This window comes from Grus americana, chromosome 2, assembly GCF_028858705.1.
Source record: "Grus americana isolate bGruAme1 chromosome 2, bGruAme1.mat, whole genome shotgun sequence".
Classification (NCBI taxonomy): Eukaryota; Metazoa; Chordata; class Aves; order Gruiformes; family Gruidae; genus Grus; species Grus americana.
This window is the reverse complement of record NC_072853.1, coordinates 51,536,470-51,557,542: the sequence shown is the minus strand read 5'-3', so window position 1 is coordinate 51,557,542 and position 21,073 is coordinate 51,536,470. Positions and strand designations below refer to the sequence as shown.

At 40.1% G+C, this 21,073-nt stretch overlaps 1 protein-coding gene across 2 annotated transcripts in view; it reads left to right on the top strand.

Moving 5' to 3' along the window:
* Positions 1-21,073, top strand: part of LAMA3 (laminin subunit alpha 3) — a 123,669-nt gene that overhangs the window by 20,256 nt on the left and 82,340 nt on the right. For both annotated transcript variants that reach the window (XM_054817302.1, XM_054817301.1), the window contains exons 5-14: positions 1,044-1,214; positions 4,242-4,339; positions 5,807-5,922; positions 9,620-9,738; positions 14,325-14,415; positions 15,456-15,587; positions 17,385-17,447; positions 18,782-18,823; positions 18,955-19,092; positions 19,915-20,049. In XM_054817302.1, the coding sequence (XP_054673277.1) occupies positions 1,044-1,214; positions 4,242-4,339; positions 5,807-5,922; positions 9,620-9,738; positions 14,325-14,415; positions 15,456-15,587; positions 17,385-17,447; positions 18,782-18,823; positions 18,955-19,092; positions 19,915-20,049 (1,105 nt within the window). The remainder of the gene's footprint in view (positions 1-1,043; positions 1,215-4,241; positions 4,340-5,806; positions 5,923-9,619; positions 9,739-14,324; positions 14,416-15,455; positions 15,588-17,384; positions 17,448-18,781; positions 18,824-18,954; positions 19,093-19,914; positions 20,050-21,073) is intronic.

Below are 21,073 nucleotides of genomic sequence, written 5' to 3'. Positions count from 1 at the left end.
TGAACGTTAAACTCCTGGCTGTGCTGATGGCTCCTGCTGACATTCTCCTTTTATGCCTGATGTGGTTAGAATCCAGATCTGAACTCCTCCAGAGTTATCCAGAGTTTTGAGAATATGGATCTGGAGTTTTAGTTTCATATTAAAGTAGAATGTGTTTATTAACATATCTGTAAAATTTTCCCAATAAAATATTGTAAAGAATAATTTCCATAGAAGAACACTGGCGGTGCCATTCCCTTATTATGTGCTATATGACTTTTCCTAAAGGACTTGTGCTGCAATCAGAACTGTCACCATTCCCTTGTTACATGCTTAGGAGTGTAGAAGCTGTTTGAAAACAGAAATCTGTTTTCTGGTCAGTTATAAATAAATGCAATTTTCTTTCTCAGTTTTGTACATGCACACTAGATTGTTAATTTAATAGACATTCATGATTGCTAGGCTGCTGTCATCTGTTTCTTTAAAAAATAAAAAAGTACTGGAGCCCTTGTTTTGAAAGTCAGATAAACCTGCTTTCATGTGAGGGGATTTTCTAAAGCAACACTCTGTACTTTCTTCCAAAAGACCATTAATACGCTCCCAGGCACTGGACCTGGTAACAATAATATTTTCCAGGAACGTTTGTGCCTTAACCCAAAAATAAATGTGCTTTGGGAAAGAGCCAAAACCTGATGGTTTTTACTCAGGCAATACTCCCATTGACACTATCAACTGTTAATGTAACTATTTGCAACTATTCCTATTGTTTTTTCCTATTAAAACGTGTACTTTTTGTGTGTTGTACCCACTGTTTTCAAAACAGATAGAGGCTTTTTTTTTTTTTGGCAAACTGCCATATGGGTAATGAGAATTCAGGAAGGTCCAAGACTAATAACACTATTTTTCCCAATGTCCTGGGTTCAATATGAAATATATAGTTGTTACTGCAAATATGCTCAGAAACAATAGTAAGTTTTTGGATTCTTTTATTAATTTTGCTCTGTGCTGCTACTGACACGTACAGTTGATATGTTTTAACAAAACCATGCTTACTTCTTTGTTAGATTGTAGTATCTTTGGTAAATGGCCGCCCAGGAGCAAAAAACTTCACTTATTCCCCTAGTCTTCAAGAATTCACAAAAGCAACAAACATCCGCCTTCATTTTCTCAGAACTAATACGCTTCTTGGCCACTTGATATCGAAAGCTCAACGAGACCCCACTGTAACCCGCAGAGTAAGTACTGTTCTCATTGAGATATACTCAATCATATTCAGCATGTTAGAGACCCAGAAAATGATCTGAATGTTTTAAGTTTGCAGCATCCTCACATTTGAAATTTCTAGTGACCTGTCTTTAGATCCCCATATTTTCTCCAGGTTTGCTTGAGACAAGAAGGTAACTGGGTCAGCAGAGATTTATGGAGGGGAAGTAATGATTAATGATTTAGTAACAGACCATCTTCTTTGCCTGTTTTTGAATATGGAAGGAAGTTGGGTGTATCGTGGGAGCTATAAGGATCCAAAGCGGAAATCTTCTGAACTATCTTATGCAGAGCTGAGGAACTAAATTTCTTAAGCTTTATTTGACACTACTTTCCCTTATTTATTCAAAGAAAGATTTTCAGGAAGCAGCACCTGAGTTTCTGAAGGAGCACAAATCAAAGGATCTACTTAAAAGTTAGTATTTTCCCACCAATTTTTTGAGATGCCTAGGTGTTTTCAGTGGATTTTGGGCTATCCAAGAGCTTGAAAGCCAAAGTCCCACTCCCATTCAGTGCGGAAATGTAAGGAAATTCAACTCCCTCAAGGGAACACTGCATAGAAATTCATATACTTAGAGACATTGCAGACTTCATATTGTATTGTTATTTTTAACTTTTTCATTTAAAATGAAGATTTGGTAACAATTGGAGGAAACCCTGGGGTGAGGCACTGCACATGTGAGGGTTTCTGCATCGAAAAACATAAAACTATTCCAGCTACTTGATAGGACTCCCATTAAGTACCTTTATCGTCTTAAGTAAATTTTAAGATGTTGCTCACAGGCAGATATAAATGCAGTATTTAGTTTACTTGGCAAGGAGCACAGCTTTAGTGTAAGAAATTTCTGATGTTGTCATAGCCGTGGGATGTAGGATAGATGAATAAAATATTGAGTGTTTTATTAAATTGTTAAAAGACAGCACAAGTTTTCATTGTAGAGACCTTCCAAGTCTAGGAAAGAGTTAATATTCTTAAGGAAAATCTGTGTGTTAAACTTATTATAGAAACAGATGAAAACCAGACCGCTTCTGTTCTCCTATCCAAGTAACTGCCTGGCTTCCCCTGTTAATGGTTTGAGTTCATGACACATTGAATTATATAGAGTATGTTTTCTGTCTAAAATGTGGCAGTTTAGCCTATTAATTGCTTTGGCCTGTTACTAATTTGACTTATTACTGACCAGTGATGGTACAATTATTGTCAGTAGTAAAGCGTAGCTCTGCAAAGCTGTATGGAGCTATAGGCTTGGTTGTGAAGACTCTTATACCAAAAAAATACTGTCAAATATGTTGGCGAGAGTCACAGTAAACATTTCTAGCTGTGCTAAAAACACTGAAAGTTTTACTTGAAAGTTTTACTTACAGAATGAAAATGGTATGCACAGTTAGGAATGAATGTTTGTATTTGAATAGACAAAAAATATTTCCTAGTCTGTATATCCCACCTACTGTTCTTCACCTGCCTGGAGCAAAGAGAGCTCGTTGGAAAAGCTCTCTGCCTTGGCGAAGCATCTTGTCTATGCCAGCCAACTCCACCTACAGACAAACAGAGAGTGTATATACACCCAAAATGAATCAGAGAATGGTTGAGGTTGGAAGGGATCTCTGGAGGTCCTCTGGTCCAACTCCTCCTGCTCAAGTAGGGCCACCTAGAGCCGGCTGGCCAGGACCAGGTCCAGCAAGCTTTTGAGTATTTCCAAGAATGGAGACTCCACAACCTCCATGGGCAACTTGTGCCAGCGCTCAATCACCCTCACAGTCAAAAAGTGTTTCCTGCTATTCAGAGGGAACCTCCTGTGTTTCAGTTTATGCCCATTGCCTCTGGTCCTGTTGCTGGGCACCACTGAGAAGAGCCTGGCTCCGTCCTCTTTGCATCCTCCCTTCAGGTATTTGTAGACATTGACAAGATCCCCCGAGCCTTCTCTTCTCCAGGCTGAGCAGTCCCAGCTCTCTCAGCCTTTCCTCATAGGACAGATGCTCCAGTCCCTCATCATCTTGGTGGCCCTTCGCTGGACTCTCTCCAGTATGTCCATGTCTCTCTTGTACTGGGGAGCTCAGAACTGGACACAGCACTCCAGGTGTGGCCTCAACATTGCTGAGTAGAGGGGGAGGAGCACCACCAAGAGAGGCTGTATACACCACTTAGAGGGGCTGTATTGTGAATAGAGTGAGCACAGGAGACGTAGCTGCATAGTGTTCTGACCCCTTCTCTCTTCATCCTCCCTTGGCGTTAAATCTGCCCCTTTAACTTTTTCTGGGGGTACATAGAGACCAAGATTTATGACCAGCTCTCCATTCCTCCTGATGCTCTCAGGAGACAAGGAAACAACTTCTGAGCTACAAAAACATGTGTAGAAATTACTATTGATATGTATACAGTAATGATATTTTCACTGAGCTGAACCAATTACAGTTTTATCTTCTGTTGCCTGGATGCCTGCAAGGCATGAGGAAGAGATACAAAGTGTTTCAACTTGAGGTGACAATTTCAAATCCAGCTTGAGTCACGAGTGATTTTGACCAAGCTGGTGATTTCAGTCTGTTTCTAATATTTAGCGATCACGTCTGACTGAATGGGGGAACTGCACTGCCCATACCAGCATGTCTGATTCGTTGACCAGACCAAGGTCTCACAAATTAATGCTTTGACAGTACTTTACGTCTCCATTCTCAAGCTGGCTTTGAACAAACTTTGGGCTTGAGTACTGGTGGCTGTGTAGCTGCTGGGGAACAGAGACCTACAGCAATATGCGTTTGGTGTGAGCTGCACAGGCCTGTTGCTATCAGGCACCCCATGGTTATTGGCTTTTGATTTGCTGGTACTCACCCTGAGACATAGACATCAACAGAGGTTTGGCCACTGGCTGCCTGATTTTGGTCTTTTGCAAAGTCATGGCTTTAAAATTCTGATAAGCAACATTTAACAATCTGATGTTGATTTTTCTGCCATAATACAAGTAAGGAAAGTTCTATACTTACTTCTTGTGTTTGTTCCATAGTATTACTACAGTATAAAGGACATCAGTATTGGTGGTCGATGTGTTTGCCATGGCCATGCTGAAGTATGTAATGCAAAGAGTGCTGAAAACCAATACCAGTAAGTAAACTGAGCATAACCTTAATTTAATATGAAAAAACCAAAAATACATGAATGTTTTCAAATGACCTTTTTATTATAGAATGATATAGTCTTACAGGGATTTTTCATTGTCTTTAAAAAACTAGAATCTGCTAATGATTGACAAGAAAACATGTCAAGAGCTATTTTTGTGAAATATAATAATAAAAAGTCTTTACTTAGATTTTAATTTTTAATTGAAAGAGGAGTTTGACAGATTGAATAATTTTTTAGAAACCTTTAGGTTTTTTTTTTTAAAACATGGGTTGATATACCTTCCAACAGCAGGAATTAGAAAGCCAACTCAAGAACAAAGTTAGTCAACTTCGCAGAGATATTGAGCAATATAACTGAGCTCAGCCAAGGTCCAATGGCTTCTGATTGTTACTAGAAAAAATAAAAACAGAAATCGAATGAACTATTCCCTTTCCCAGTGAAGTTTATGATCTCCACATTGATTTCACACGGAGTTAGATCAGGCTCCTCGTCTGCTATAGGGAAGTGATTGTGAATAATCAAGCTATCTATCTCAAACATATTTCAAAAGCCTGGTTTAAACCAACTGTTGCTCTTATCCATGATGGTATTGAAACAATTTTTTATCAGGACAATGCAATATTTTCTGTTGTGTTTAATGAAGGGTAAGTGGGCAGACGGGTGCCTCATTTCCAAGTGTCTATGCTAGAGAAAAGTAAGTACAGAAGGTGTGAAATCTACGGGAATAGGATGGTTATGCTTGGCAACTGTATTGCCCCTTGGTTATTAGACTACACAGATAAGAGAGGAATGTTGGAAAAGGCCTCTCCAGTCTCAAGGTCTCTTTGTTCCTCCTGGGATTCAGTTATTGTGCATAATAGTAAAACCTAGCCCATAATGAGAGCCTGCCCTTTAAGGAGTCTATTCAGCTAAAACAAAATAAATATGAACTACATTTTCTTGATGAATAGTGTGCACTATTTTAAAAATAACAAGATGAAGTTATGATCTTGGTTTATTAAAAACACTAATAAAATTACCGTAAATAAAGCATAATGAAAAAATGATGAAGGCATGCATATAAAGGTGATAAATATTTTGATATACTGTAGGTCAACAAGCTTGAGCCTTGGAATGAAGCTAAAATAGGATACATCCTAAACTGTTATATATCATCTTGATTTAATGTTCTAGAATAAAGTTTCATAATCCAGTCTATTGAATCCAATTATAAATGTTCTGTATAAGTAATTTGTGCTAATAAACTCATAATCATATAATTAAAGTGATCAATCATGAAGAATTTTAGGAAAGTTCCAAAATATTCTAGTATTACTGTTTGACCTCTTTACTTCACATGTCATCTTAGTCCTGTCCTTTTCACACTATGTGTAAATCTTGGGCTGCAATAAAATTAAGAAAAAAGTTTAAATCCAGCTTCAGTCGAGTAAGAGGCTTCCACTTCTGTAGGTTTCAGTGTGAATGTCAGCATAACACTTGTGGGAAAACCTGTGATCGCTGCTGCCCTGGATATAATCAGAAACAGTGGCAACCTGCAACGGCTGGGAGCACAAATCTATGCGAACGTGAGTAGCCTGAAAGATGCTAGGTTAAAAGGAACATTGACAAGTGACCCATTCTATCATTGTATGATAAGTGGGTGGGAATTAGCCATAGCACACATGTTGATGGAGCATAACTAGCACAACTGCATGTTTCCACACCTTTTTTCTTTGCTGAGAAGATTCTTTCCATGTAGCAATAAGGAACAGATGATGCAGTGAATATTATTTATGTTCTTCTCTCTTGCTAAACAATGAAAATAGCCATTTGTGTGAGAATATTACATGAGAAAAGCGGAAGCCTTCTTGTAGTACATCAAGTCAACAGCTGTCCCTGGTCATAGCTGTCTGCTGACAGACTGTGGATCCCCACTAGCACAGCAGAGACTATGGGCATCTTGTACAACCTCAAAATTTGTCTCCCCATCACCCAGCCTCTTGGTGTTCAGACTGCAGAGACATTGCTTAGGGCTGCCACTGCTTACAGGCGCTTGAGCTACCCTCTGTTCTCCAGCTGGTGGTCGCCCGTTGCTGACCGTACTTAAGCAGGCATGAAGACATTTCTGGTGGGGAGTCCTGGCAGTTCCACACTTGCACCCCTTCCTGTGCTCGTAGTTGGGAGTTTGGATTGCTTTAGCCCCACAGACTGAGCAGTCAAGCTGGAGAAGCCCATTGACCTCTCTCCCTCCTCCCCTGTGTTACATGCTTTTGTTAAATGACGGCACAGACCCCATTTGATGCAGGGGTACGTACGGTCACAGCTGGGTGGTTTGCATCCTTCTGGCCAGAAACCAGTGAGTGTGGTACAGACAGTGTTCCCATCTCAGTGCACATCCTATGCTGAGCAAATGTGTTGGCAGCCTGCAGTTTCCTTTGTGCCTGGCCTAATTTAGTTTCCTCATCTGCCATTCCTGAGAGTAGCGTAGCCAGTGGGTACAAACCGTTAACAGGGGAACCTGATTTGAAAGCCAGAGAGATGTACCTATATAATTAGTTTGAGGAATGAAGAGATGGCTTGTTTAATCAAAACTGCAGTACTAAGACTAAGTGCTGGGCGGGGTGGGGGGAAAGATGACTAAAATGTTTGATAGGAGATAGGCATGTTGGGACACAATTTTTGGACAATATTTGAAACCTCATTTAAATTCTCCTCTTTGAGAGGAAAACATTTTCTGCCAGGAAAGAGATAGACAAAGAGCATAAATAATGTCATGGGTTTTTTAAAGAATGAGTTTATAGAAGATCATCTATAAGATTCTGAGCCAAAACAATTTTGCTTCTAACTATCTCTAAAAATACCTTTTTTAGTATGGATTGCTCCTAGCGGTTTGAGGTGATTTGTTGAGAGTGTTTGCCAGGTGCAGACCTCTTTTCCTGGCAGCCAGTAGTGAAGGAATTAAAGCAACCTCGTTAAGCTTCCCAGAAGCCTGAGGTCCCTTGAGAGAAACTGGTTGAAAGAGGTTGGTGGGAGCTTGTAGAGATAAGCTCAACCTTTTGCAATGAGTTTCCCAGTACTGTATGGGTCAGCAAATGGCCCAAAGTGGTAAGAAGATGCTTGGTGAGGTAGAAGGGTTTTCTGTTCCCCTGTGAGAGAAAATGCTATTACTATAATCAGAGCAAACAATTTCCCGTTGCTATTAGAAGACATATTTGGGAGCTGAAGCTCACAGAGGCCCTAGAGGCAAGGAGCTTTTATTTACATTGTAAATATGGTGGGGTTTTTTTTATGTTCTCTCTTTTTCTGACTTAGTATCTTGAACCAGCATCTCATTTGTGTAATGTTTTATTTTCTTGAAGAATTATATGAATAAAAATCCCAAAAGATCTTCACAGGCTATTACAATCTGGCTAAGGAGCCCAGTCTAGATCTGTCTGGTCCTGTCAGCAGACCATAAGGGAACCTGATGGTAGGCCACCACCTCAGCTGTGTTGTTGCTAGTTTCTAGGCCCTTAGCTTCTGTTTTGAGAAGCCTTCCAGAGTATTTTATCCCCCAGTCCAGATGAAGGGATGATTTCCCTAAATACATAGCTTTATAAAGTCAAAACTTCAGGAATTCCCTGGGAACGTTTCCCTAGAGTGCTGGAACATCTGTAATTAAAAGCTCACTTAGTACCCAGATGCTTGGGGAAGCCTTTTTTGCTTCCTGCATTCTTTCAAAAAAATTCCTGTTCTTCTTCTCCAGTGAGGAAAGAAGACAGATCAGGGAAAAAAAAAAAAAAAGACACAGAATGAATTTATGGCAAAACCGTGGTCCTGCCCTTTGATTTATTCTGTTTGCTTGCTGCTATGGTTGGTTCCTACTCAGTTTTATGTTATAGTTCTGGAAGATTTCGGTGAAGACAGGCAGAGCTTTACATGACCAATGGGAAGAGATTCTTTTTAACCAAGGTGGGAAGGTTATGAGATATACATAACCGATCTCTAGGAAATTAGACAAATTATTTTCTGGGTAAATTTGTAAATCCATCACCTTTTACTCAAAACTTTATTTGCAGGAACTTTTCAAAGTGTGGAGCTATTTTTCAGGTTATTTCTCTTCTGCTAGCAAGGCACAAACATTGTGCTGGCTCTGGGATTTCTATTGCTAGGCCTTTTTGCCACAGATAGAACAGCAAAGGCTTTTTGGGATTTACGTCTCCCACGTGAACATAAGGAGATTGGCGAAGCCAGGTGATGCACGTACAAGGCCACAAGTGGATCTATCAGCGGATGTGTCTCAGATGTTTTCAATAGGTGAACTTCCTAGACTGAGACATCTGTGAGGCTGATGTGCCTGCAAGGAAAGCCTCACAGGTGTCTCTCAGTCTCTTCTGAGCACTGCAATATTAACATCTGTTAGAAGGAGTTAAAAGTATAGCAGAACATGTATGTAGAGATGGATTCAGAGCCACTGTGAGTTCAGCTGTTACCTTTATTTGACTTAAGAGAAGGGAAAAATAAAGGAAAGGAGCTAACCACAAACCACCCGAAGTAAAATTTGTCATAGCTGAGATACATACAAGCAACTAGACATATAAACAACCAGACACTGGGGAAATAAGTTATCTCAGTCACCTAATTCTATCTTTTTCTAGATAATAATAATAATAATATATTATTATGGGTGATGTTATTATTGTTCTTCAAACCATACTTCTTTTTGAATCCACAATTCCCAGGAAGTAGAATGAACTCGTGGTTAAAACTTCTCCATTCAGAAGACAGCAGCTGGGTAAATGTATGGCCAAGTTTGCTGGTATATCTGTATTTATGACTGAATATGAGAGTTCTTTGGTGTAGGTCTTTTTATTCAAATGTGTATATCTTCTCTGTAATTATTTATTTTAAATAAAGGTTTAGTGCACACAGCTTCAGCCCAGATGTATTTTTAGACATGGAAAAATAGAATAAACATTTGAACGTGGTTTTGATAATTTTTAAAAACTGCTGAGACCATTCTTCCTAGTTCTGCATTTATGTATAAATATATTGGTTTGAGATAGTACAACTCTTGCCTCCTCTGATAAGCCTAGCAGCACATGTATGCCTCATATCTAGAGGATCTTACCATGTTTCTGGTGTGAAAATCCAGTTGTTAATAGGAAATAGGTGTATTTGAGCATACTCCAACATACCTGAGTGTATGTATACATTAAAAAATCTAAGCTTCTTTTTGATCTCTGCTACATTACTGAATTCCAGCGTTATAATGGAAGCTGACTTGGAATATTACTTTTTCAGCGTGCAATTGCCATGGTCATGCCACTGATTGCTACTATGATGCTGAGGTTGATCAGCGTCGAGAAAGCTTAAACATCCATGGGCATTATGAAGGTGGAGGAGTCTGTGTTAACTGCCAGGTAAGAAGGTAGTTTTAGTCAGTTTAAATCAATGACATTTGAAGAAGGGCTACTGGAGTGGGACAGTGCCCACACCAATAGTTTGGAATCTGACCAGTCTAGATAGCTCCATTTCTCTGGGGTTGTTACTTGTACACGAAGAAGGAAAAAAGGTGTCTGAAAATAATTTACATTGTACAGCATTACTTGTTAATGTGTAAAAGACACATATAAGTTGTATTTATGCTCAGTGTTGTGTGATTCAAATAAAGCCACATGATGCAACAATTACATGAACTACAAAAATTTCTTTTCCTGTTATTACAAATTCTGCCATTTCCCTGCTTAACAGAAGGAAGTAAAATTAACCAAATAAAACTCCAGCTCAGGCCAGCTGGTTCCTTATTGCAGCAAAACACAGAGGGCTCTCCCTCATCAGCAGGAATAAAGGAGAGCATAGACTATACCAAGAAGGAAGCTTGTAGTTATTAAAAAAGCACAGAATCATAGAAAGGACCTCTGGAAGTCATGTAGACTAGTGCTCCACTCAAACCAAGGCTAGATGTAAAGTTCTATCAGGTTGCACTGAGAAATGTCCAGTTGAGTTCTGAAAATTTCCGGGGATGGAGATTACACAGACTCTGGGTAATCTTTTACAGCACTTAATTGCTGTCATGGTAAAGAAATTTTTGTTACTGTTCAGTAGGAATTTCCACAATTGCAACTTGTGACAGTTGGCTTTTGTCCTTTTGCTGTGCACATCTGAGAAGAGTTGGCTCTGTCTTCTGTGTAACCCTCTCTTAGGTAGAGGAAAACTGCCATTAGACACCTCTACCCCCCTTGAACATCTCTTCTCCAAGCCAACCAAAGCCATTCCCTCAGTTTTTCCTTGCATGTCACATGCTCCAGCCTCTTAACTCTCTTAGAGGCTTGGTTGGATTGAATCAATAGATGTAAATTTGGAATCTGAGACTTTAACACTCTATTTGTCATTAATGAATAGAGCTTTCTTGGAAGGAGAAAGAATGTTTCTCATCCTGAGTACTGTTGTTCTACTCTGGCTAGTTACTATCAGGAATGATCATACAAGACTCTGATCAACCTGATCTAATCTTGGACTTATCTCTACTTTGAGTGGGATTGAACCACCTGACCTCCTGAGGTTCCTTACAACCTAAATTATTCGTTGGTTCAGTGATCTCAGGGTTAAATACATCCAGACTTACTTGGAAGTCTGTCTTCCTTTTGTTGTGAAGGCATCTGAAGTATGATGACAAGCAGCTGACCAGAACATAATTCAGAGGGAAAATTATCGTCAAGCTTATATTCTTATGAAAAACTATGCATCATGATTTATGTATTACCATGCTGTGCATTTAAAAATATAGCTGTATTTAAGCAACAAAAAAAAGGAAATATCCAGTAAAACTTACAGGGTATGTTTTCCATCTTATTGACACAAAATAATCAGATATTATTCAAAAGACAGTCAGAAAAGAGTAGAGTTATTTTTACTAGCATGAGTAGAAGAAATGTTCTTTGTCTTCCAATTGACATTTCTGTGCAGAACTTCGTTCACGCAGTCTGGTAAGATTTATCATGTTGGTCCTTCCTGTCAGCTCTTTGTTCATGAAAGAACATTTCTCTTATATTGCTTCCAGGATAGAAAAGAGCAAAATTAATCTAAATCTATGAGTCCTGGTTATATAACTGATACTAATTGTAACCTAATTTTGTGGAAGTTATGCTGGATTTAATGAGTTTACCATAAATGTAATTTTAGCATTTTTTCCATGGATAAAGGACATGGATTTGAATTTACTTTTTCTGTTTGTGATGGGGAAAAGAAGTGTTAGGAATGGATGCCTGAACAAAGAAGTGATAGAATTGAAATATTGCATACAAAGATAAATTTAGTTTCTTTAGAGTCTGATAACAAAGGAGCTCTGGAAATCGTGTGTTCCAGCCTCCTACTCAAAGCAGGTCTAATTAGATCAGGTTGCTCAGGGATGTGTTCAGTCAAGCCTTGAACACCTCCAAGGATGGAGATGCCACAGCCACTCATGGCAACCTGTTTCAGTGTTTGACCACCTTCATGATAAATTTTTTCCCCCTAATATCTAATTGGACTTTTCCATGTTCCAATCTGTGCCTGTTGCCTCTCATCCTATTGCTGTGCACCTCTTAGAAGAGTCTGGCTCCATCCCCTCTGTAGCCTCTGATCAGGTAGTTGTAGGTAGTAGTTTCTCCCTTCTCTTCTTAATGCTGAAGAAGTCTCAGCCTCTTCTTGGATGTCCTGTGCTTCAGTCTCCCACCATCTTGGTGGCTCTGCCTGCCCCATGTCCACAGCACCAGTCACCTTACCACAGAGAGCAATGAGGTTGATTGGGCGTACTCTGCCCCAGGTAAATCTGTTAAATATGCCCAATCACCTTCCTGTCCTTCATGTGTTTAGAAATTATTTCTAAAATTATTTGTTCCCTGGATCTCCTTCCCCACTGAGCAATGGGCCTCTGCTCCCATTAGCTTTTCTTTTGCTGCTGATGTACTCCTAGAAACCTTTCTTTTTTGCACTTTACCTGCCTTGTTAGTTTTAACTCCAACTAAGCTTTGGCTTTCCTTACTCCACTCCTACATGTGTGGGCAATGTCTTTGTATAGCCACCAAGTAGCCTGTTCCTGCTTCCACTTTCTGTGTACTTAATTTCTGAGTTTGAGATCAATCAGGAGCTCTGTATTTATCTGTGCTGGTCTTCTGCCATACTTCCTTGACTTTCTGCACATCGGAAAGAACTTTTCTTATTCTAAGGAGGCTATCCATGAAAATCAACTAGCTCTCCTGGTCCCCTTTCCCCTCTAGGGCAGTTTCACCCAGGATCTTGCCAAGCAGATACCTGAACAACCCAAAATCTGTTTTTCTGAAGCCCAGGATTGTAATTCTGCATTTTGTCTTACGTACTTGTCTCAGGACCTAAACATTCATTGTCTTGTGTTTGCTGCAGCCAAAGCTGCCCTCAGCCTTCACATCTTCCACCATTTCTTCTTTGTTTGTGGGTGTCAGCTTGAACATCTCTCCTAACTGGTTCATCAACCCTGCATCCAGAAATTGTCTTTGATACATTTGAAATAACTTCTGGATTGCTTGCACCCGGCTGCATTGCCCTTCTGGCAGATATTGGGGTGGTTAAAGTCATCTAAGAGTATCAAAACTTTCTCTAGCTGCCTAGAGAAGGCATCATCTGACTTCTTGTTCAGGTGGTCTGTAACAGACACCTACTGCAATATCAGCTGTGCTGGTCTGTCCTCTGCTCTGTACCCACAAGCTCTGCACAGGTTCATCACCTGCCCCAGCCCCAAGGAGAGGCCCAGGCACTCTCTGCAGCCCCAGACCTGGACAGTGGCATCCACCTCCTGGACTTCTGTCTGATGTGCCATGGGCGTTAGCACCACTAGTCTCCGAAGAATGCACCCTACAGTGTGTTGAGACCATCACTGCACAATCTCCAAGTAGCCCTGCACAGTGCTGGGCCCCTCTGTGCTCCTGCAACAACTACTGTGTCTCCATCAGCTGTGCGATGTGAGCATCACCCTCCCTGATGTAGTGTCAGCCTTTCCCAGCAGTAGCTCAGATCTGAAGATGCTAGAGGAGGCTCTTGGAAGAGCTGGAAGTAGAATCCAAAACTGCTGGGCAAACTGAGAGCGCCACTGGTGAGCAGCAGCCCAACCAGCATCCTGGGTGCCCTGCTCACGAACTGCCCCACCAGTGCCTCCGTTAAATGCTGGCTCCCTGCTCAGCCCTGAATTGCAGCACTCCCTAAGGAGGAACTAAACAGCGAGTGGGAGCTGGGGGCAGCTGCTTTGGTTGCTCCAGGGCGAAGCTTCCTCCCCCACATCCACTTCCCCGCTCACGAGACTATGAGCCCACCAGAATGCCTCGTGACCATGACTGCCACCGCTGCTGCACATTCCTGCTGCGCCCACCACAGGGGAGAGCTTTGCTGCACGAGTTGAAACACACGCAGGACTGTGTTCCTAGGGCAGTTACATATTTTTGCTGTAGTTCAAGTTACTACTGATATTTTTTCTGTGTGCTTAAAACACACTTTTACAGAGGTATATGCTTTTCTAATGGAAGATCTGTTTTGTACTGACCTGACTGATCAGGTGTTGGTTTATTTTGATGTTGCTGATCTTAGACATATGGTATTCAAAAAATAATATATAGTATGAGGAAAAATTGATCAGTCAGTTGCCTGAACGATGTATACATTATGATAAGAAAGCAGCATAAAAAGAGATAAATATCATGTGATAGGGAAAAGAGATTTTTTCCCCTAGATTTTTTTAAATAGCTCTTTTTTATGATGCTTTAAAGATAAAATTCAACTGCTTTATGTGAGAATGCCATGATTCAGAAATCTGTAGAGAACAGGTGGTTAAAGAACAGCAAATGATGAATGCTGTCTTTACTGCAGTCATATTCCACTTTTTCCTGTGCTGATCCTTTTTCAGTTGTATATAGAAACAGTGTAAAGGATGTTATTGTTTCTTAATTCTTCCAAGTTCCCCTTTTTATCTCATATTTTCCTTTTGTTTTAATTTGCACAGCATAACACAGCTGGTATTAACTGTGAAAAGTGTGCAAAAGGTTACTATCGTCCCTACGGTGTTCCAGCAAGAGCTCCTGACGGCTGTATACGTGAGTCCTTCTCTATTAAGCATCTTCTCATGTTGGTGGCTTGGGAATTTTTTGGCTATAATCAAGGCATGGGATGCATCTTTTGGGGAGGAAAAATGAAAGAGTGGCCAAAAGACATTGGAGAACATCTGCAAATGACTTCCTGTGTTGCTTCAGATCTTTTTAGGCCCTTTCTTCTCAACTCGTGTCATATGAGCCAACAGCTTCAGACCAACAGTAGGAACAATAGGAGGAAGTAAGCCAGAAAAGGCTGCTGAGGGGATAGGATCATGTAAGCCTGGGGTGTTGCTACACATCCCACAGTGAGCTGGCATGACCTCCAAGAAGCCACTTCATGTCCTACCCTCATGATCTTGCTTCTCTTAGCTCTCTGATGTACATTTGAGGTATCCTTTGGCTCTTAGTCACTTGAAAATTTCATTCTATAGCTCAAAAGGTCACGAGGATCACTACTCTTTTTTATGCAGTGCTGAACCTAATGACTAATAAATAATGCAATAGGATAATTACTAATATAACATTTAAAAAAAAGAAGAATTGAGTATAGGTAAGAGATAAGAGTTGAATTCCAAGCAAGCTGAAGGAGCCTTTTGACAGGTAGGAGGAAGCTACGGTTTGTGGGGTTTGGGTATTGAAATGATGGGAAGTCAACAGAGCCATGGTGGGCTGCCATAATGTTGCACATGGTGTGCAAGGGAAGGTGGATGGAGCGTGGTGCTCCGCATAGACCATGGAGAGATGAGTGGACACCACAGAAAAGATAGTTGCTGCAGCGCTGTGGAGTAATAACATGCAGCTTTCTGAATTAAAAATACTAAACACTCTAAGAAAATAACATAGGTCTTATTTCTAAGGGATATCACAAAGATTAATTGGTGATATAAAGTACTTGGAAAATATGTAAAAGCATGCAAATGTTAATTCTTGAAATAATAAGGCATTCACAACGGCAAATTTACTGTTATAATGCCATTGTGCGCTGCTGTAAAAGGCAAATTAATTCTTTTCCAAAGAGTGCCTAATTGCTGATACTTACTTAGCCTGCAGTTGTGTCTCGGAGCATGCAGAGGGCTGTGAGGAAGGGTCTGGCCGCTGCTTCTGTAAGCAGAATTTCCAGGGAGAAAGCTGTGAACGCTGTGCTGATGGATTCTATGGTTATCCGTTTTGTGTCCGTAAGTATACAAATAAAAATGCCTCTTTTCCAGTATTTTAAATGTGCATTAAATAATTAACAGTTTTCATTACATTTGACTTGGCTAAACCAGCTGGCATTTCAGCTTCATGTGTCTACACATTCTGATAAATCAGTTGTTACAATACTGAAGAGAATATGGTTCATTTTACAAAATGATGGTTACTTGAAAATCAAATAGATTGTGCTGCATTCTCACAATTCTGAGTTCGTTCAAGACATCATCACTGAGGCTACAGCCTATCTCTCAGTGAGTCATGAACTCCAGTCCTAAAGTTGTGGACAAATTGTTTAAAGAAGTCTCAGGGTCTTTCGGTATAAAGTGGAACGTGACTGTAGTGAGAGACAGGGGAGAAAATGGTTATGTGTTCTCCTTGACACCTTCTAGGATTTGGAACTTGTATCCCTGATAAACAAAGATTGTGGGCTTTTGGAGGATTCTAAAATAAATAACAATAATTCTAAAATAGCACCTGCGTAATGTTAGAAAGACCCTCCTGGCAGACCATAAGGCTGTCAGCCATGCTCTCATATTTTTGGTGCGCTACAGCTAGGTGCAGATATGTGGTCGAAGGAAGGGTTCCAGTTTGTTTCTGATTTTTTAAGAAATAGTTGAAGGAAAGGTGTTTGTAAAACCAAAGAAAATAAACATATATGATGTGACACAAATGCTGAGTGCTTCTGCGTACTGAAAATGGCAACAGATGCTATCTAACACTATTGATTAATTGAAAATTAGATTTTTACTTTAAAATACAGAGATTAAAATTAAGTGTTGGGAATTCAGAAAATTAAATGCTTTCCCCATAAACAATTTGTATATAAAATAACCGAGGAAAAAAGTAACATCAGAATTGTGTTCGCTGCATAAAAGCTTGTGACTCCATGATCAGCTTCTAAAAATCCATCAGCGGGATGTTTTGTGCCCTCAGGAGAAGCGTGTTTCTGACAGCCAATAAAACATGTGTTGTTCTGGGGCAAGATTTGAGGTCTGACTAAAACAGAGGTATCATGATAAAAATGGAGGAAGGGAGAAATCAGTACAAAACAAAGGAAAAAGAAACACTAAAAAAATGAATGTTGATTGAATTCAGTGGCTGTGATAGAATAAATCCTCTCTGTACACTGCACTCTAGATTATCACATTTTATTTATCCTCTTGTTTGCAATCCAACATTTTTAAGAAAGTTCAACTCAGGTAAACCTTGATCTAAATCCCACCGATCTTTCAACCCAGCAACTTCGGATCCCATCTTAATGGAGGAAAGTTTGTTGGGATGTCTTTCCCATTCCTAATCTGGAGGATTCTCAACTAAAAAGCTCCCAAGATGTAACCTACATGTCATGAATTCTGACAGTTCAGGCAGTGAGTGATAATGCCACATAGCAGGAGATGGACCGTCAGCTGAAAGCAGGAAATGTGAAATAAATATGGAGCTCCCTCGGTAGCTCTCATAATACCATCTAGCATGAGAAAGCTTTCTGTACAAAAGGGAAGGGAGCAGGGAAGCAACCTGGTAGCATTTCCAAGTGGCATCTGGCCTTTCATACAGTTTTTTTAAGAAGGGGTGTTTGTACCTGAATTGGAGATTAAAAGTAAAATGTTTCTTACCCTGTTCCTAACTGGAAGAATACTAAGCTGAGGTCGGTCGCTAGAGTCATCTGAATATCATGCTCTCTGTATTGACAGGAGATGACTTCATGGTTTGTCGTGATTTTTAGTGAAATAACTTATGTCTGTTTCAAATACACTTCACTGGGGTTTTTTGCTTTAAAGGTATTCCTGTACATCATTTTACTTCTCCAAATCCAAGAGATGCTGTGGCTGGTGACATAATTGGCAAGTTCTTGGTGCTTTTTTTCTCCCCCTATTTCACTGTTTTTCCCCATGTTGCTATTTTTCACTGTTTTGGTAGTGCCTGCTCTTTCATGGAGATTTATGTAGTAATTTTGCCTCTCTAGGTATTTATCTTTCAGAGAGCCTTTGTTCTTGCCAGAAGTTCATCGTGTTGTCATGTCTGTATTGAACAGTTTAGTAGACTAGTTTCAGAAAGAGTTACGGATCAAACTAAGTTTGACCAGCCTTCAGCAAGCATCTGCACAAGAGGCTGACCATCTTGTTTGGTGCTCTTATGAACAGATCCATCGAGACTTTCTGACACGTACAACTTGTCAGCTGCTTTGTGGTGTAAATCTCTTTGGGCTCACTGGCCTCTGCTTCTGGACGGTCCTCTTGCACCTGGGAAATTGTACATTGCCCTTGGCAGTGAAGAACTTTGATTTCTAAGAGAGCCACATATTTCTTATTTAGCCCACTGCAAAGCTGCCTGAAATCCATATGATTCCCTCATTGGGCTTGTATTTTTTAGTATATATTATTATACTGCGGAACTGAGACATCATCACAGCTAGCGCTTAATCAAATATATACTTGTAATGCACTTCAGGATTAATAAGTTTAAAAAACCTCACAACCTTTGTCATATCCCAAAAATCAACATTCCCCTTTATTACTATTAGCTTTAATAGAACTGGCGTTTATGTTGGCACATGAAAAAGAGTGTTCTTCTGTGAATGTAGCAGACGCTCAGACAAAAGCATACAGTACAAATCCGTGTATGTATTTACAAGTCCAAATTGTTTTCTTGAAAGTGCCCACAGTTGCCATCGCAGCCCACGAAGCCTCAGTCTGCTGTAGCACTTTTCTTCTTCTTACAGCATCCAAAAGAATTTCCCTGGTAGGCCTCTGGGTATGCTCTGTCACATATCCTCTTCTCTCACATATTTTTAAAAGGAAGAAGAAAGAAAACTCCAGAGATAAAATGAAGAATTATAAACAGGAAAAAACAGATCCTGAGCTATTTTACATTTTCAATGAGTAGCATCTGAGTCTGAAGGCATAAGAAAGGCAACTGCCTCTAAGTATCTGTAGAAGTTGTAAATTTGTGCTGGCAGACTAAGCACGATTAAATTTTTATTTTTTTTTAGAAATGAGATTGTGTGTAAGCATCATACAAACAGTTTTGTCAGTTCAAAATAATTACTAAGTAATAATAACTAAGAGTAATAATTACTAAGCACTGATCTGTCTTTCTCTGCAAAACTATGAGGAGTTGCATGTTTTTATGCACTAACTTTGTTCCTTTCTTTCTTCTTCTTTCCTGTTATAACTAGAAGGTGGCTGCAAACCAGGGTATTTTGGCCCCCAGTGTCTGCGTAAGTGCCACAGTTTCTTTGACCCTTGGAGCCTGCACTATGGCGTAAATGCCAGCATTCAGCTTCCAAGTGAAATAGGAACTTTAAGATCATAATGCCACAAATGTTTTCTTTACAAATGTGCTCTTCAGCGTGCCAGTGCCACGGCGCAGGAGTGCTGGGCGGTGACTGTGATGAGAACACGGGACAGTGCAGATGTCGAACTGGATTTTGGGGGTTTTCCTGTGATACCTGTGCAGCTGGGTATTTTCATTACCCCTTCTGCCAGGGTAAGCCAAATGTTCCCTTTTGCCAAGCATATACAAAATACAGACCCAAGTTTTATACTGTGGGATGAAGTTCTTTTGCCATGGAGATGTGTTCATAAGGGGCTCTCCCAAAACTCACAGAAGTCGAAGAAGAAAAATGTGATGAGGGGAGATTTCTATCTAAAAATGCCCCTGTTTCTTTGATTGCTGTCTACTGTGTGATGCAGCTGTCAGTCTCCAGTTTGGGGTTGGATTTAGTAACATTGATGAAATTTAGTATATCTTTGGGAACATTTCTGTTACTTTGTTTTTAAAAAAGTGTTTGTGTTTAATTTGAGTTTGCAACCTCACGTTGGTGCACCAACCTGCCCTTTCTAATCAATACTAGAATACTAGTTTTTAAACTTTATTAACCATCTCTGTAGTGTCTTTTTTAGCATCTTTTTAACCCCTCCCACCTGAGATTGTAAATCAAAACCATAAATTATTTCATTTTAGTCTTAAAAAAAGGATGGAGCTATTTTCAATAGTTAGCATACCACTTGACATTGATAAATCAGACTCTGAGAGGGGACAGGCTAAGTGTAGTGCTGCAACACTGAGATTGAACCCAGTGGTTACTTTGAGCCAGATTCTGTTGCTCTTTCATTAATGTCTTCCTCAATGCTGAATTATTACTGATGTGGGCAATCAATAAAAGCTGTTACAAGCTAAAATAGATAGGATGGGAAGATTTTGGTCCTGTTGCGCATCAGGGAGTTGCTTTTTCTTTTTTCTTTTTGTTTAAAGAAAAATAAAAGTCTGTGCAGAGGCTGCCTCTGAAATGTCTTTTCTCGTTTGCAGTGTGCGAATGTAATTTAGCGGGTACCCAGCCCGAAGTCTGCGATTTTCTCGGGAAGTGTCTTTGTCGCTCTGGGGTAGCTGGACTTCAGTGTGACAGCTGTCAGCCTGGCCACCACTCTTTCCCTGCCTGCCAAGGTAAGGCTGCTGATCGCATGTACAGCATCAAACACGCCCCCAAACAGACGGACAGGTACTGGTTTTGCAGTGGCTGAAGCAATGTTCACAGCAGTAAATGGGCAAGGGATTCTTGTTCTCTATGGTGAAATCCTCCTACATTCTCATTCTCCAAGCACTGATTCCAGGTATGCTTCCATAGTAAGGAAGAATTATATAGTCTATTTTCTCACAGGTTTTTTTTTTTGCATGGTCAAGACAGTTTGATATAGCCTCAGTCAGCACAGCTGTCTTACTAATAACCAAAGGATCTGAAAGCTGTCGTCACATGGAGACCTACAGCAACAGAGCATGCTTGACTGCTAAGGGACTGACACAGCAGAGCTGTGAAGCACTTACCTACTTTAGCAGAGGGTCTTTGTTTGGTACCTTGTAAAATGTGTGTTCTGTAAATCTGAAAATGAGAAGCTCCCATTCTGCCCTTCACAGTGATTTCTCACTCATTTTAAGATCATACGACAGGCACAGAACCAACCTCTGTTCATGTAATCATGAAACACGAATGATCTCCATAGGGTTTCAGCAGTGTACCTGCCACCTGCCTTTCACAAGAGAGGAAAATTGATCAGCACTGATGAAGTATAACCTTGAAAATCATAATGCTTTTGTGTGTGTATGAGGAATCCATCAAGTCCTATCTGGTCGCTAGGTTTCATCTGCCTTTGCAGTGAGTGAGAGGGCCTTAATCCTTAGTGAATTTTACAGTGAAAAAGAATATAGGAAATTGCTGAGTTCTGGTACGTACTTTCCTGTACAGCTTAGAATGATTTATGTAGAGTATTATGATTTACTTTCTTCTATCTCGTTATTTTTGTTTGTTGGCTATAGTAGTCCTCTTCCTTTCGGGCTTACGTATTTGTTTATGTCCTATGAATAGACAGCAGAATCCTTTATGCCATTGCAAAGATATATCATGTTGTGTTACCAAACACAATGAGTGGAATAAAGAAGTACCACATGACTGTGTTTTATGGTCTGGAGTAGA